Genomic DNA, 17,864 nt, shown 5'->3' on the forward strand with positions numbered 1-17,864 from the left:
AAATTAATAAATAAAATAAAAATGCACATAAAATAACATTTAAATTCCAATTTTATCCCTTTTTAAAGTAGGGGTATTACATTCTTCCCCCCTAACAAAAGGAATTCCGTCCTCGGAATTCACGAAACTCTGAATTAGTTTTACTCCATTCCGTTGTGGATTCTGCCTCCGTGTAAGGGCTCCACTGATTTCCAAATCCGTAAAGAAAAATATATATGTCCGATATACATGACACACAAAAATTATCCAGCATGTAAGTTGTATTTAACAACTACTCATCCGTACCCAAATTTTGATATAAGGTAGAGGTCCATATTCCTACAAGTTCCATAACATAGATATGAAAAAAAAAAAAAAAAAAAAATCTATGTATCCCATCCCAATGTTTGAAAACACAAATCGATAGGTTACCGCTTAAACGGAGAAACACCATCCATAACAAATCAATCTAATTAAGACATAAAAACTGACCTTCCTTAATCACGCTCCTTACTTCCGATATGGAAGACAACCCAATCAACTGTTCCTTAATAGGAAAATCGTTAGTGTATGAATGGAATTAGTTACCATATCCTATTACCGCCTCCAAACTGCGCGTAATCCACTACAAAGAAGAGTATATCTCTCTAACGTATCCTCAAATGAAGTTAGGGTCTAATTGTATAACCCCCCGCTTCCATGTCAAACCAACAGGTAAGAAGTCTGCACCGTATAAAATACAAAACCTTTTACGTTATCATACTATCCTCCCTGTGCCAACAATATGAGAAGTGAAAAAAACACTTACAACTTCCCATAAAAACCTAGGATACCTATCCCAAGTATCTCCTCCATTTTAAGTGCCATGTAGAACTAATGCGAAATCCAAAAGTGAACACATACTTGTGTCCCCGACCAATCCATACTCCTAATCCGGATTAATTAACAAAAACGAACACGTAATATCAAAAGCGAAACACATAACAATCAAAATGACACATATAATAACAGAAATGAAACACGTAGATACATACAACACATAAAACAACCAAAATATAATCCTTTTTTTTAAGATATCCTCCATTCCAAAGAAGAAACCTTCTTTGAACTCAAGTTCGCAAAAGTCTGTTCCATAGTTTCGTTGGTAATTATCCAATCCTGAAACTGATCCATTTACCGTAGCTTAACTGCACAATCGTTTGCTTAAGCAAATATCCAATGGCTTAACCCTCATCCACCTAATACGCAAACCGTTTATCGTGACTTTGTTAAAGCAACTTAGCACGTTACATCCTAATTCCTATACGCTCCAGAATGTGATAAAAATCACGTCTTTGTTCTGACAAGAACTCCGTCCGGTTCCCAAACTCCTAAAGAGTACTTTTCAATTAACTCCTTAAGACATGATACACAAATTCATCCATATGTAGGTTGGTTCACACCAACTCTACCAGAGTATCACTTACTACACTACTGGTGAATGAAAACACACTTGTGCGATTCATCATCCTCAAATTTCAGTATCCGTTTTCTTGGATACGCCGAAATCTCCTTCCTTAGGATCCTCTTCAGAATCCTACTCTTCGCTTCTCTCCTCTTTGAACACAACTGAAATTGTGTTGGTCCCAATAAACGGTGACCTACCACCGACACCTTAATCCTTCTTTGGCGTATACTTTCTAAGCAATGCCAACCTTCGAACTAAGCCTTCAATCCTAAGTTCGGTTTCTTGCAAAGAACTCGACAACATACTCCTTTACTCCGTTAGGTCCGTATCGCTTCCGTCCTGGACCCCATCCTCCTCCTAGTGCCAACCATTCCATAACTATGGAATATAATTGACATCCGTTCCTCCTAACGATCCGTAACAAGAGTACAACGAATCCTAACATGGCTCTAAGTTTTAAGAGACGCAACGCGGAAGTCTTATAATGAAAACACTCCTAAGGACACTAGAACCTGGAGTGCTCTGATACCAACTGTGATACCCCCGAATTTCCGAATGCGGGTTGGCCAGGCCCACGCCCGATTACCCGAGGATATCAAAACAATTAGCAATTTAATGAACACAGAATACAATATAGAAAACAAGAATAAATAAAATTTTGCTGAAAAGAACCTAGAATGATAATCCAATAATTGAAAACCTCATAATAAATAATTTCATTGATAATTAAAACTATTTTTGATACAACTGATCCACCAAGAATGGAAATCGTTCTCCAATGTATACAACTCGGGAATCCATTTAGTGGACCCCTAAAAACCAATGGTACTCAAAAGACTGGAACAAAACCCAAGTCTTAACATGAAATAAAATCCTACGCCATCAGTAGAGTGAATAACTGTATCTGCTCAGCACGATCATGCTCTACAGCTCAGAACTGACGAACACCTGGAAAAAAATAATAAAAGGGTGGGTCAGGCCCACTAGCAAGTTCTAATCTAACTGCAATCCATACAGTGACCCGATACGCAGATACACCATAGATAACTCACAATATCTATCTAGTCCATACATATATATATCCACACTATGGGACATTCACTGAACTACAGTAGGGATCTCAACCTGAATAGAAGGCAACATGCGAATACGCACCCAAAGGTGGGCATGAGTACCTAGACCTAACAGGGTACACCCAACCTACTATAACCAGCTACACGTCCACTGCATATACGCACCCTAACCAACAAGTTCGAGACTCAAGCTCAACTCGTGGTACCATAAACATATATATCTAAACTCCGTTCCTAACCATTCACAAGAAATCCAATAAGTCATTCGGCGTATTCAACCGTACCGACTTATATATATATAAGGAGGATTTATTTAACAACCCGTTCCCTTATTCCAAAACAGGTAGGACTGAGTATTTTAAATCAGTCTGTCCCTAGTATGCCACCGTCCCACACCGGTGCATACAATCCACAAAGTCCATATAATTGATAGAACCAGTCATACTGTTCACCAATTAAAATCCATAAGGTAGGAATTAGCATTTTGAGCTAAACCATACCTAGTATGCCACCGTCCCATACCGGTGCATATCATCCTCCATATCCATGTAAATTACAACATTCAAATGATAAGCAAGTAATTTACAAGGCAAAACCAAAACCCAGATAATTGACAGAATTTTAATGTGAGAATTCAGCACTTAAAATCCAATACATAATTCCAAATAATTGGTCAAATTTAATATAAGAATTCCGCAATTATAATCCAAGATATGATTCCAAATAATTGACCGAATTAAGTATAAGAATTCAGCAATTATGTTCCAATACATAAGTCCAGGTAAATTACAAGGCATAAATAATAAGCATGTAATTTATAGTCCAAAACCAACCATCCACATCGTTGTAGAATAGTATTGAGTATTTCAACAACTTAAAACCAAAACCATGTAAATTACAGACTAAGAATGATAGTACCGCAAGTTAAAATCCAAAACCAATATCCAATTAATTACTGAAGATTTTTCAAAGTTTCAGCAACTTAAATCCAAACAATTAACCATATAGTTGCAGGAGATGATTTAATAAATCAACAACTAACTTCCAGAGCCTGCATAGATTACATCTAACACATCAATGACCCTATAATATATTTAAGACCATTTTATAAATATATTACATCCCACTCGAATGCCTAAAAATAAGCTTAAGCATTTAAAACTTCATCCATCCACCAACCGTATACAATTGTACATAAGTGTTATACAGTTTGATCCGTTAATTTAGAATTAACCTTAAATTAATTTAGGGTCTTAATAACACCCAAAAATTAACTATTTAATCCCCCGTGTAGTCTTATTAAATTTCTAAAATTTAATCAAGCCATTTAGTTCCTTTCTCTGTTAGTAGCATACACCGTGGTATATTTTTACACTGCTTCATCCTTTGTCTTAAAGACTTAAACCATGCAACATTAAGTTTAATAACACTTAAAATTAACTACTTAGATCCTCTGTTAAGTCCCTACAGTTCATTAGAATCACTCAGAAGCCCAAACAGTGCTCCAAACACCAAACAGAGCCCTAAAACCACTTTCTGGACGTAAAAACCAATTGGAGCCGGCTCTTGGAATGGAGGAGCCGGCTCTTCCCCTATTGGAGCCGGCTCCAATCCCCTAGGAGCCGGCTCTTGCTGAAGGGGAGCCGGCTCTTGACTTCCTAGAGCCGGCTCTCTCCCTCTTGAGAGCCTCCAGTTCAGTCTCTGCTTCGTTTTCGTCAATCTGCTCCTTCTCCGATCAATTCCTACCCCTCTGCTTGTTTCTTAAACTGACCTAAAGGATCTAACACCCTCCTGATAGCATCCCCAAGGTTTGATTATAGCAATTTAAGTCAATTACAAAGCTTAAGTTTGCTACCCAACTTAACAAGCTGTTAGTATGAACACTGGAACCATATGCAAATTGAAGCAGAACGGATTGCAACACGTATTTAAAATAGAATAATAGCATCCCTATAAGCTTTGTATAACCCCAGTAGTGTTCCTATACTGTGTTTACAAAAGTTGCAATCACATACAGAGACTAAATTTACAACAGAATCAATATACTTGACGTACAGGATACTGAAACAAATATACACGAACTGTAAATATATTGGATTTTAAAACAAACAGACTATCACCCAAGCATATAATAAACATGTAGGTTTCAATCATTGATTAGTTATTCCCTAGAGATCATCTAGGTGCACAGAACACGGCTCAAAGGGAAAGAGGAAGATAGAACTTGCCTTTGCAATAGTTGGTCTGCTTCCCTCTGTTCTGGCCACACTGAAAATACTGCTTAGCCTCCTAGTACTTCTGTGTTTCCCTTCTCCTAGGTTTGGCTTTGAAACCTCAGTCGAGAACTCACAATTTGCTCTGTTATCTCAACCCTTACTCTGCATCTCTCTGTGTTTTGCAGAACCCTCTACGTGTATATGCTATGTGATATATCGTAAAACCCTAGCTTAACGCATAATGGAGTATTTATAAACTAAATACTAAAACCCTAATCCTTGTCACATTGAGATAAAGCCCTAAACTTAATCCGAGTTTAGTTAGATATCAGATGCTTATGAGACGGCTCCAAAAACCCTAACTAACACGTATCTAAAACCCTAGTTAATGGGAATGACATAATTACCCTGTTCAAAAATTAAATACTTAATAAACAATTAATTTAAACCCATTAATTAAATCAAATAAGGAAGCAACGAATCACTTAAAACACATAAAATAAATAAAACAAGAAATTAAAATAAACCAACAAATAAAGAATTACACCCTTAATTAAAATAAACAATAATAAATCAATTAAATCAAATAATCCAATTAAGTCAATTAATGCAAATAATGTTAAATAATTCAACTAAGACAAATAAACAAAAATAATAAACGCAAATAAATAATTAACAAATAAATCAATTAATACACACAAATAAACATTTATTCATAAAATTAATAAATAAAATAAAAATGCACATAAAATAACATTTAAATTCCAATTTTATCCCTTTTTAAAGTAGGGGTATTACAGTACGCGAGGTGGAGTTGATATTTTGTTTGTCAGAATAGGAGCGAAGTTGGTATACCAATTACAAATCCATCCCGAAATAGGAGTGGAGTTAGTATGACGAATTTTGTAACGAGGTGGAGTAAAATTTAGCCAATTCTATCCCGTTGCCATCCCTAGATATATATGCACAGGTCTTAAAAGCATTAAAATGTTTATATGTGTCTCCAATGTGGAAGAAAAGAAGAATTAAAATGAAATTTTACATTCGTACTAATGTTGAATGATGCAAATATATATGCGATTTCTAATTTTCGAATTTTAGCATGAAAACTTCCTCCGTAAAGTTTATGGTTGTAGATTAAACTTATTGGTTAGTAACTTAGTATTAGACAGTGAAGAGATAATGACTAGAAAAAAGTAGGAAAGAACATTTCATTTTATTTTGCACACCAAACTTGTATATAGTAGAGATCAATGCCTAATAAAATCAAAGTTTTAACCAACAAAATTTGAATCCTAATCTTCCTGGTGCTAATTGCCGCCGGCTTCACTAACAAGTCCACCATTTTGCCGTCTCCTCCATTCTCACCCTACAAAAGTACAAAGTACAAACATTTATCTTGTCCCCCTCCTCTTAATCCACAAACATTGGCCAAAACCCTAATACAATCAAATCAGCCCACCACCTACTTAGTCCTGTTTGCAACACTTCGCCATTAATGCCATTGGTATCACCGCGCATTTGCCACCCTTTTAGGGTTTAGTCTCACCACTTGTTATAATATCTAGCTAAAAGAATAATAGTAGAGAGAGTGTTGCATAAGAGTACTGTGCGTCCACAATCAACGGTGATGATTAACAATACCACGTGATGCGGGACGCATCACTAATCGAATGGGATCCATCACATGGTGGTGTTAATCATCATAGCTAAGGGTTGGTGATTTTGGTGTGATTCATCTATTCAATTAAACAAACAATGACATGACACTATTTATACAGAATTAAGATAAGAATGACGATTATATGTAGACTAATGATTTTCATCTTACACATGTATGACATACCATAATCACTTGTGCCGTGCTAACAAGGGTAATGAGTAATTAAATCGAAAAGGCTGTTTGAGAATATCCCGTTAATGTCAAAGGTTCGTTGATCCAGTTGGGATGACCTACCAAAAAGTGTAACCAAAAAGAGACTCAAATAATAACACCAAAAACCACATTGAATTCATAAAGCAATACATTCATCTTCCCTTTCAATCCTGCTGGCTAGTGGCTGCTGCCAAGATGCCAAACATGGACTTTATTGCTCGATTTTTAGTTCCCTAACATACCCTTAATTGGTTGTACAAGTTTTTTGACTAATAAGTTTAATAAATAATAACTTGTCGCCCTTTATCATGTGTACTAGACCGTATTTGATTTACAGGTAGCTGTTGCTTTCAATTTGGGATGATACGCCTATGAGACCACTCATAATCTAAGAGGCAAATATAAAATCTTCTTGTCATTTAAATTAATAAATGAGAGTGGTGAAAAAAGTGGCATTATTGTCATTTTAAGTTTGCCAATTTTTTTTACCCTCATTAAACTTAAACGCACAATTTCTCCAATAAAGATGGGAGCTTATAACATTTAGGTTAAAACCCAAGGTGATTTTACTTCAATTTATATATATATAGAGCAATGCGTAACACATATTGGCCAACCCAACCCAACCCCTCCTCTACATTCTTGACCAGAGCCAAGTTTGCCTGGCATTGCATCCATATCAAGGAATGGGAGATATTCATTTACCTTCAAATTTTCTGAGTCTCTCCCTCCAAGCAACTCTTGAGCCACCCAAGACTCATCTTTCTGAGGCCTCACCCATGACTCCATTCTCAGCAGTTGCACAGGCTCGCTTTCTCGTCCCCTCTAGGCTCCATGTTCGTGTAACCCTCGAAACAATATACGAAGAAGAACCTGAAGATGAATTCATGGAGACATCTAGTAGTAGTGGCTCATCGGTGTCACTTCTATCCGCAGAGTACATGTGTTTCTTAGAAGTGCCAAAGCCTTTGCCATCATACAGCCAAAAGTGCCAGTGTGCTTAATTACAAAATTCAGTATTTATGCTAAAGTCATGGTTTATGTTGGTAGATTTTTTTTGTTCCTCGCTAGTTTGGACATAGATTTTCTGGTTTGTCAGATTATGAACAGAATTTAATATCTTCTACTTTCAGTATGATCTTCTTAGCATCATACTTTTTCTCCGCTGGAACAACCCAGTGCATTTAATATTTGCTCCGTATGTAAGCAATGAAATTTCTTCTTGCATGTAAGGTGTTGGTTGATAACTCAATGTTTAATTATCACTTAAAAAACTTCATCACTTATAAAATTCAACTTTAAAAATTACACTACTTAATTTTCCGTTTTATTAAACAAATACAACCGTTGTTAGTTGTTAGGACTCAAACCTCAACCTCTTATATGGCCATATGGGAAGAGGAGTTGATACCAGTGGAGTTAAAAGCTCGATAGTTACAAGTGAAATTTGAACTAGAAAAATAAAAAATCGTCACAATAATTAACTTTTTCCTAAAAACAGTCAATTTTTGAACTCACCTTCTTCCTCATTTTAACGATATAGTTGCCTATGCTGTCGATATTCAGTTTACAAGCTGCGAACTAGTTTCAGAACAATTGTCACATACTATAAACAGTGAATAAAACCCTAACAACCAACTGATTTAGGGGTGGTTGCACATCCCACAGAGAGAGCATTCAACGCTAATTACTCCTCTCATCTCTATGTATAATTAATATATGACGCAGAACCATGCTTAAAATTTACTTAAAACTCAATTTTACCCTTACAAAGCTTAAAATTGCAATTTTATCCATATATTGTAATGGAAAACAATAATAAAAGTACAATGAATATAATTGTTATTTAACACTTTCTGGTTAAAGTCAACACTGAAAGATCAGATCCCTACTCCTTGAATTATTTATGCCAGAAGAAGGCAACCATCAACGGAACAAGTTGAAGTAGTTAACAATCATGTTTAGAGGCAGTCTCTTCCTCTGAATGAGTAATTACATCGTTCAAATCCATCTGTCAAAAATAAAAAAATAAAAAATAAAAATTGGGTCCCCAGTTTCATCCCTTCTTTAGGACTGTACTACAATATCTGGCATATTCACATTTCAAATTTTTTTTTTTAAAAAGAAACACCTTCAAATGTGAAGGGTGGGGGTTCAAATCTGCATAGTGGCCATTTGCCAGTCTTGCCGAAGCTACTTTCACAGTAGAAATGTTAAGCAACTTGAAAGCTATTCCGGAGATCCATCTGGTGTAGGGATTCTCTCTCTGCATGGTATTTCTCTTTCTGGTTTACAGGAAAGCACTATGTAAATACATCGTCAAACACATTGTGGGATGTATACAACTCGGAATTTACAAACTTGAGAATTAAACTGCCTGGGCGACTCAAAGCATTTCAAGGAGCTCAGTGTTGATGCCTCTGTTTTTCCAATAAGATTTTGACAAAAATCAATCAATTTTTCCAAGCACAAATCCAGTGAATTTAATATTAGCGAATTACACTAGAAAACCAACTATTTTAATAAAATTGAAGTTACAGAAAATTGAGACACTGAAGCTTTAAACAATAGTATTCATGTATAAAACTGATAATGAATTCAATATTTGCAAATTCCATAATGTTTCCAGTGCTAAATTAAGCTCTCAACTATAAATTTACAAGGCGTAGAATTTTATAAAATTTACAACATGTAGACATGAACAAATTACAAAAAACAAAAATAGAGTATGTCGGCCACTACAAAAATTCAAGATCAAATTTCCAACAACATTTAATCCTCTTATTTATAAATTGGTGGCAGAGTGCTCCAACATTCTAACAAGATGGGAGGTAAGATGGGATGTCCTTAATATTTCCCACACACTGAATGCTCAGTATATTCATCTAAGAGTTGATGCAAAAAGAATCTGTTTCACCAAGACACATTCCGGGGAAAAAAAGAACAGAAAGATTATCCCTACTCGAATTATTTATGCCAAAATAAGGTAACATCAATGGAACAAGTTCAAGTAGTTAATCAATCAGATTGAGATTGAAAATTCTGTGGGGTGTCCGAGGGAGGAAATTGAGAGTAATTACATCGTTCGAGTCATCTGTCAAAAGAAAAAAAAAATTATCAATTAACATATTTTATTGAATAAATTTACTTATAATGGGCTTTTCGTCATGTCCCCTCGTGACTTTTTTAGCATTTTCATAGACTCTAACTAAACAATTTAAAACTATATTCTCTATCTTTCACAAATATGTTGCTGGTACCCTTGGGATTTAATTCTCAACTGTGTAGGTTTGAAACTCTATTCTCTATCTTTCACAAATATGTTGCCGGTATCCTTGAGATTTCAATCCCATCAATGGCTTTCTTTGTATTTACTTTCTCTGATGTAGTATTTTTGATCAATATTACTGGAGACTATTAAACATTTAGACCACTACAAGTGTAGTGATGTTACTAGTTAAAGAACCTTATAGAACATTCTTATGAGAAATATGGAATGCTAAAAAAGTTTTCTTATTAATTCCTACAATGTGGGGGTCATGCAAGCATGATGCACAATAATTCATGTAGATCTGTCAGAGAATTTTTAGTCTCTATCAATAGTAATAGAATATGTATTTTTAAAATTCCGAGTAATGCAATATTATCATTCATTTAAAACAACAAAATGTGTGAGTTCAACTCAAGTTCTATGTTCCATATAATTATGGCGATTTATTTATACAAGTATAAGATTCTGGAACACATCAACATGTACTATTAGCTATATAAATAATATCAGACAACAAAATAGAAAACTAATCACAATATCTATAAAATAATTTGTATTATAATGACAAAATAAGCCTTGACAGCACTCCCCCTAAACCAAATTCAAAATTCTGCCATACCCGGCTAGTGGCTCCAAAATATCATGCTTGCCCTTTATTAGTCCATGGATAAAAAAAGGAAAAAAAAAAAAAATGAGAATATTGCTAATAATAACCTTGTTATTTCATAATAAATTACTTAGGTACTTGATACTGCTTCTCAAGGACAAAAAGTACTTTTTTTTTTGTTTTTTTTGCCACGCCAAAGGATATATGAAAAAGTTATAAGCCATAGTCTTGTACTTTAATTCTGTATTTAAGTTAATGACCTTCTTTCCCTCCCTCACTCCTTTTTTCTCCTCCTAATTCTCCTAGAAGGGCAAGGGTTTTTTAAATTATTAACATTTTGGTAGATATCCTAATCATCCTATAAAAATCACAAAAAGGGAAAGGGAAGAGATGACCAAAGTCCTATTATTATTATTATTATTATTTTCAGATGCCATATTATACGAAAGGTCCATCAATAAGGTACAGATCTGTCAATATATATTGGTATATAAAGCCAATATTCCCGGACATAACAGAATGATAATCTGACATACATAAACTACATTGAATAACCATGTCAAGGTCCGCTAATAAGTGACACATTAGTCCATAATATCACTTACATTAACAATAAATTCTTTCATACCCTTTGCAAGAAATACTGTAGTTACTTGAAAGTTTGAAATTTATAATAAGATAAATAATAAGTAATAGTTACTCAAATTACTAAAGATGCAACATCACCTTTCAAGTAGAAATGCCTTTCCAGTTCCAAGCTATAATGGTTGTGTCACCGTAAGGCCTGTAAACCGAAAGAATGTAAGATAACATTAATAGCTGCTTGGAATGATTTAGTACGTGATTGACAAATTAATGATTAGAATGGTAGATATACTTTGAAAGATCGATCACTCTAGACAATGCATAAACTTCTATTTACATAGATATTAATCGTTTCCAACAGTGAAGAATTATGCATCCCAAATATTCATCACTGAGAAGAAACAAAGCAACTTAAGACAGCAATATATATCAAAATGCAAATGTCACATTTGCTAAAAGATGAACTTATATATGTATTTTTTGACAAGTAAGATGAACTTATATTGTGATTCATTAATTAGACTCTCCTTAGGGAAAAAACATGCTGCTTCTCATCCTTGTGTGCAGGCTAATTAGGTACATCCAAGAAAATCTATATTTCATGAATCATGGTAAGGTGAAAGCACTAAAACCATAAAACATATTATTGATTGCTTATAACTAAATTTCAACAAATTCAAAGAGAGCATCATTGGAAGAAAAAAAGTCCTCTTTAATTATATGTCGGGAGAAAATATATTTCCGGCTAATTCTAAAGATGAATGATTGCAAACATTAATCCACTAGTGTCTTCCTGTACAAGGAAAAAAAATGTGTGATTAAGTTCTAAAGATTCATTAATAGCGTGTATCTTTACTTGTAGATTCACGGTATTCATTTCCCAGATGTAACACTTGATGAAGATGCAGAGATATAAGCAGTTATATTGGGCATATATGAGATTTTACCTTGGATTCCTCACATGAAGCAATATGAAGACTACGGAGATGAATATAGAGGAAGAACCAACAAAAATGTAGGCCATCCCAAGGAAGTTATTCTTTCCTCCCAACCAACCAGATGTTGAAAGAACAAGCTTTTTCTTCCCACCAAAACTGTAAGTGTTGTAGTTGTTCAAGAGATGTACTACAACAACATCATCAGCATCTAGATCCTCTTCAATTCTTCCATACAACTTACGGAAGGTAGGGAGAGCAGCAGTACGCATCCATACAATAAGATCCTCTTGATCGCTTAACTATGATATAATGCCATTCCAAACCACCAAATCGTGTTGGGGGAGGGGGAGACAAAAGGGGAATAAATTGTTAGAACTCAAGTTTGGGCCATGGAAATGTTAAAAGAGAGAAGTGTATCAATACAACGAGAAGTAAAAACTGCCACTTCAGTTCAGGGCACATTTGTAGGAATTGGAACCCACTGAGGAGCAACATTCTTCCAATATTGTGCTAGACTTAGGGGTGACAAATTACGACACGACACGAATCCGACACGAGTTAAAAGGGTTTGGGTTTGGCATTAACGGGTTTGGGTCATAAAAGGGTCGACACGATTAACTCGTTTACTTAACCGTGTTGGGTTAGGGTTGAGAAATTCAACCTGTGTAACCCGTTTATAACCCATTTAACTCAACATGTTATAATTGTGATTATGACCTATGTAATATGTTACCTGTTTAAACCCAATTACGATGGATAGTTAAGTCATTTCAATATAAACCTTGTTTATGCCTTACGATTTTTCTTTTTATTTTGAATATTTAGGTTAATTATGATAATTTTTTCTATTATTTAGTATTTGATTAAATATTAAATGTCTCGTTTTGATAAACAGGTCATTAAATGGGTTAACACGTTTAGTTGTTTAATAAACGGGTTGGGTTAGTGTTGAGATTTTTGACACGATTATTAAATGGGTTGGGTTTGGTTTTACCAATTTAGTATAATACCCTTACATCGACACGACATGAACACGACCCACGAACACGAATTGCCACCCCTAGCTAGACTAGAAGACTTGGGGATTGATTTTGGAAGGAGAGACACGTGGTACCCATTATTTTCTTTTATTTTCCAGATAAGTAATTTATTTGAACAAGTGCCATAACGAAAGGGGCACAACCCAGTTACATGCGAAATTAATTTATCTAGACTTCTGTTATAGTGTTGCACTTCACCCTCACATGCATTACTTGGTTTCACTCCAAAGTGTACGCTACCATGTTTCTAAGCATTTAAGGATGATAACTTCCTTGTCTTCCCATCATGCTGCAACTAATTCTTGTTCACTATATGATGGGAAATCTCTGCAGAACATATGCCTTTGACCCTGTATGCTACATTGGAACCATTTTCATTTATAATGATTTAAATAAACAGCTGAAGCCAATTTACAAGCTTCAAATTTTATTTTTGTATGACTCGAGATATAATGCTGAGATACAGAAAGAAGAAGTCAATATGAGTACTATCACAATCAAGAATACAGGTATCTTGCCTTTAAGGATATAATGATATAGAAGATCAGAAAGAATAAATTAGTTATTAAAAATACTGTAAATACTCACAGGAATACTTGGATTAAGATTCCCACCGCCAACCAAGGTCCCATTTTGGAAATTGAAGGGATAAACTCGCTTCCCAAATTTGTGATCTCGGTCACTCTTCCATGCAATGTTCTTCCTGTTAACCTTTAATTCCTCTGTTCCACGAGAGAAGGTAAACGTGTCATTAAACAAACTCCATGCAATCAAACCACAAGGTACAACCGGGAGCCCGTTGTTCAATTCTTCAGGTCTACAGGAACTTGTGTCATTGTACTTCAAACCATGCAAGAGCTGCTGATCACTTCTATTTTTGACATACCTGGAGTAAAGCAAGAAGATGAATCAATATCAATAAATACTAAGGACAAGTTTCCTATAGAACACTAGCAGGAAGGAAACAAAAATCAATAAACCTCTGAAGTGTGGACCACAACAAAAAAAGAAAAAAGAAAAAAAAGATAAGACATCATTAAAACACTTAAAATCAGATGAAGGGTAAAACACATGACAGTTCCTAGAAATAAATTTATGGCAGCACTAACCATCAGCAAGAAACTGATTATAAGAGGATGCCAACAATAATATACAAAGAGAATGAAAATACAAAAAAAATTAAAAAAAAAAATTCAAATAAAAGGAAAAAATGTAAAAATAACTGTAAATCTATGAAAATAAATAGATTTATCACTACAGTAAGAAGCAAAACAACTCTCACCGTCGGTGGTTGTGGTAGTAGTTATCAAGCTGATAGTAGATGTAAATTGGAGCTTTCATGTGTTTGTTCACCTATAAATCAAGTTGCAGATGCCAGAAGCATAAACGTGAATACAAATGATGAATGTTTTGAGGAACAGAGCTCCATCATGAAATCTTATATATATATATATATGCATAAAATCAAACAAGCAGAGTCCCCAACAAGAGATTTTCTATGTAAACCATCATTACCGAATTTGAGGTTTAAATAATCTAAAACATTAGAACCCTCATGTTGCCTCAACATATAAACATCATGAGTACCATAAATGCCTCCAAAAGGGATCGAGGAAATTGGTCAAAGTGATACTTGTAGTGAAGAGACATGTCCAATGTTTTAATCACGGAATTTAGGTTAAAGCTTCATCATTTGTTGCCTGTGAAATTCTCTTTATATAATTTGAAAGAAGATTTTAACTGAAACATATACTGAAGGTATAAAGGGTTTATCAATTTATTTCTGCATGCCATATGGACAGCTTATGTGTCTACATGCTAGATAATTTATCCTATTTTACTCTGACTCAAGTAAGTATATCGGGTGCAGGGTTGTGTTAAGTGTCGGACTCCTTGAATTCCAAATCTTAGGATGTGGATATGTGTCCAAAAGTTGGATAGGGATGCGTGGTGGATACGTACTACACATTCAAATACATTATAGGTTTTATTATACTGTAATGTTTGATGTTGTTGTTTTATTAGAATATACACAATTATTAATCAATTAAATGGGATGTGGTAAAAGAAAAAAGGCTTTCCATGTATCTCATAGATAGAAACTCATCTATACTTTTAAATTTGAGCTTTTTCTTATTCAATCGTGTCATGTAAAGATCGGAGAGTCCAATTTGGGTTCATGTGTCGGACACATATCTGGTATTATACTTATGTTGAGTCAAGTCTTCAAAGGTTTGTAAAAGTAAATAGGAGAGTTCGTGTAACTAAGAATTTATCTCAATCTTTGAAAATTAAGACGAGTTTGCATACTTCAATGTATTCAGAAGTGTCCATGTAACGTAGCTACTTGAAGTTGGATATCATTTTCATTTAGAAGCAGAATCAATTCATGGAACTATTACACATACTTTTCTGTAAGTTTGGAGCCATATATTTTCTGGAAAAAATTCACAAGGTACAGCTTTTGTCTCCCTCTAAATGCTCAGCAAGAAATGATCAAGATAAATATAACACAAATCCATCACTTACAGATATTAAAAATGAAGCTCATACATGAAAAATGAAGTTAATACCAAAAGAGAAGCATTACCTTTAGGAATCGGGAACAATTTTTCGGAATTGAATTATCTTTGATATATGCCAGCTTGTTACTTTTAAAAGACTCCGGTATACACTCAATATCATATCTGTCCACAATTTCCACAACCTACAAATGAAATGCCACATGAATTTTTTGTGTCAAACTTAACCATATCTCCCCTTTTGAATGGAAAAAGATTAGATAAGCAGCCATTATGTAATAAAAACAACTAGACTGGAAATTTACGCTCTGTGAAGCATGAAGAGAAACAAGCCCAACAGGAATAAAAATGGCACCCATCAAAAAAAATGTTGTAATGACCTGTAAAGGAGAAATTTAACATCACGAAGGCCCCTAAATATTTATGCATTACATATTTTTGAAAATTTTAGATATAGAATGTATGTATATACTCACCCATGATGGTGTTAGAACAGGTTTACAAGCTGGGAGACTTTGTTGGGTAAACTGATATATAGCTGCAAAACTGCCCCCAATAAGATCCACTATAAATCAACAACAGAAACCTATGCCAAAATGAATTTTGTTTGAACAGGAAAATACGAAGAACTATAATAGTGTCCATAGACTTCGATCTTTTTTCCTTTTGATAAGTACATCATATGCACTAGCATCACAACTGTCACAACTGAGGCTTGAACCTTGCACCTCTCCCTTCTAGGGTGGCTTGAGATCTCAAGCTAACAATTGAAGTTGGTCCAGTTGAAGAGTCATGGTATATAATGAAAAGGCAAAGGAAACTTTTAATAATGAAAAGATTTAAAATAATAATAATAAAAAATAAAAAATAAAAAATAAAAAATAAAAAATAAAAAAACGTTATATCAATTATGATCTTATGTTATGACTGACAAAAAAATTAATCTTAACTGCCCACAGAACACCAAAAAAAAAAAAAAAAAAATTCCTGATACCAGTTATAATAAATCTCCAAAATCAGACCTATCAGGAATATATTCCAAACTCAGAGGATACACAAAATCAAATAGACTAGCAAAGTTTTGCGTATCATAGTATTATAATTTCAATAAAAAACCTTTTTAGAAAGGGGAAGGGACAAGGAAAAATGTTATTCTTTAACGAGAGTTTGGACATGTGGAAGTTATATATGCATTTACCCAAGAGTTTAATCAGAGGAAAATGATTTCTTTAGGCATAATGTGATCACACTGTCATGAAAGCGACTTATCAGAAAGCCATAATCGTGCTGAAGTTGTAACAAAGTGATGCAAAGTGTTAGCATGGAATCTGAAAACAGGAGCAAGTAGGAGTTTGATTCTTATCGTTTGTGCAAAAACCTATAACAACAACAATGAAAAATACAAAATAAAAAATGATGATGTCTCATTTGGTATCATAACAAAAATTTTAAAAGGAAAAAGAACAAAAAAACAAAAGGAAATTTAAGCATATGTTTTCAGAAGAAAACAGGTTAATTTTGTATAAGGTACATTATGAATCCCAAAAGACTTACTTTTCGGTCGCCCTGAAAGAATTGGAATTGATCGAGTTTCTTCTATAACAATTGTTGAGGTGCTACCACCATCCACATCCATCTAATCTGAATTCTCAATCCAAAAGAATGAACCCACAGCTACACTAACCCTGTAAACCCAAGCCTTCAATCTGCGCCACAAATGAATCATTTCATTAACATACAATCGCTATTCAGAGCCAGTTTCACAATCTAGAATACGGATTTCTAATCTCAGTTTCCGTTTGATTGCTTAGAGAACAGAGGGAACCAAAGAAATTACATCTATATTTAAACTACACGACTAATTTAGTGTAGACGAACATTTCTATATTTAGCATTATAGGTTCTCACATTCAATATGAAATCGAATTGAATTTTGCAGAAAAACATGCCAGATGATGAATTTACTTTTGAGCATGTAAGAGGGAGAGATTCGAATTTTGCAGAAAAAACATAACCAAGGCACGTAAGATGATGAATTTACCTTTGAGGATGTAAGAGGGAGAGATTCGAAGATGGAGTGATTAGGGTTTGTGATTCGAGACCATGTGACTAGTTGCTTCCGTTGGAGGAAAGGAAAGGAAAGGGAAAGGAAAAGGAAAAGGAAAAGGAGAAAGGTGAAGTAACGGAAACTTTGGACTGTAAACGCAGGCGCACGGTGAACACTTTCTATGCAGGTGATGCTAATTTGCATGGTATGCGTATTTGTTACAAAATTGAACAGAAATGAGTCACAATCCTTGTTTGCAGATT

At 34.4% G+C, this 17,864-nt stretch overlaps 1 protein-coding gene across 4 annotated transcripts; it reads right to left on the reverse strand.

Annotated features, from left to right (window-relative positions):
• Positions 1-8,444: 8,444 nt before the first annotated feature.
• LOC132313868 (putative ALA-interacting subunit 2) lies at positions 8,445-17,822 on the reverse strand. Of its 4 annotated transcripts, XM_059812815.1 has the most exons (11): positions 17,596-17,822; positions 17,109-17,260; positions 16,031-16,092; positions 15,860-15,934; positions 15,623-15,739; positions 14,315-14,385; positions 13,621-13,918; positions 12,002-12,291; positions 11,196-11,253; positions 10,482-10,513; positions 8,445-9,011 (listed from the first exon to the last, which is right to left on the reverse strand). In XM_059812815.1, exons 2-9 carry the CDS (start codon positions 17,188-17,190, stop codon positions 11,199-11,201), a joined length of 1,050 nt encoding a protein of 349 aa, XP_059668798.1. In that variant the 5' UTR covers positions 17,191-17,260; positions 17,596-17,822; the 3' UTR covers positions 8,445-9,011; positions 10,482-10,513; positions 11,196-11,198. The 4 variants fall into 4 exon arrangements, with proteins under 4 accessions (XP_059668798.1, XP_059668802.1, XP_059668791.1 ...); XM_059812819.1 differs by lacking the exon at positions 10,482-10,513 and having other exon boundaries at positions 8,445-8,876; XM_059812808.1 differs by lacking the exon at positions 10,482-10,513.
• Between the last annotated feature and the right edge of the window lie 42 nt (positions 17,823-17,864).

This window comes from Cornus florida, unplaced genomic scaffold (assembly GCF_030987335.1).
Source record: "Cornus florida cultivar Cherokee Brave unplaced genomic scaffold, ASM3098733v1 CherokeeBrave_3.0.0_Hap2_Chr01, whole genome shotgun sequence".
Classification (NCBI taxonomy): Eukaryota; Viridiplantae; Streptophyta; class Magnoliopsida; order Cornales; family Cornaceae; genus Cornus; species Cornus florida.

Excerpts from the sequence above, each read along its gene's own strand:
- LOC132313868 (XM_059812819.1), bottom strand. The coding sequence starts at position 17,190 with ATGGATGTGGATGGTGGTAGCACCTCAACAATTGTTATAGAAGAAACT. Across the intron at positions 15,740-15,859 it reads CTCTTCATGCTTCACAGAGC|GTTGTGGAAATTGTGGACAG; the intron begins GTAAATTTCCAG and ends TTTCATTTGTAG. Across the intron at positions 14,386-15,622 it reads ATTGTTCCCGATTCCTAAAG|GTGAACAAACACATGAAAGC; the intron begins GTAATGCTTCTC and ends CTTGATTTATAG.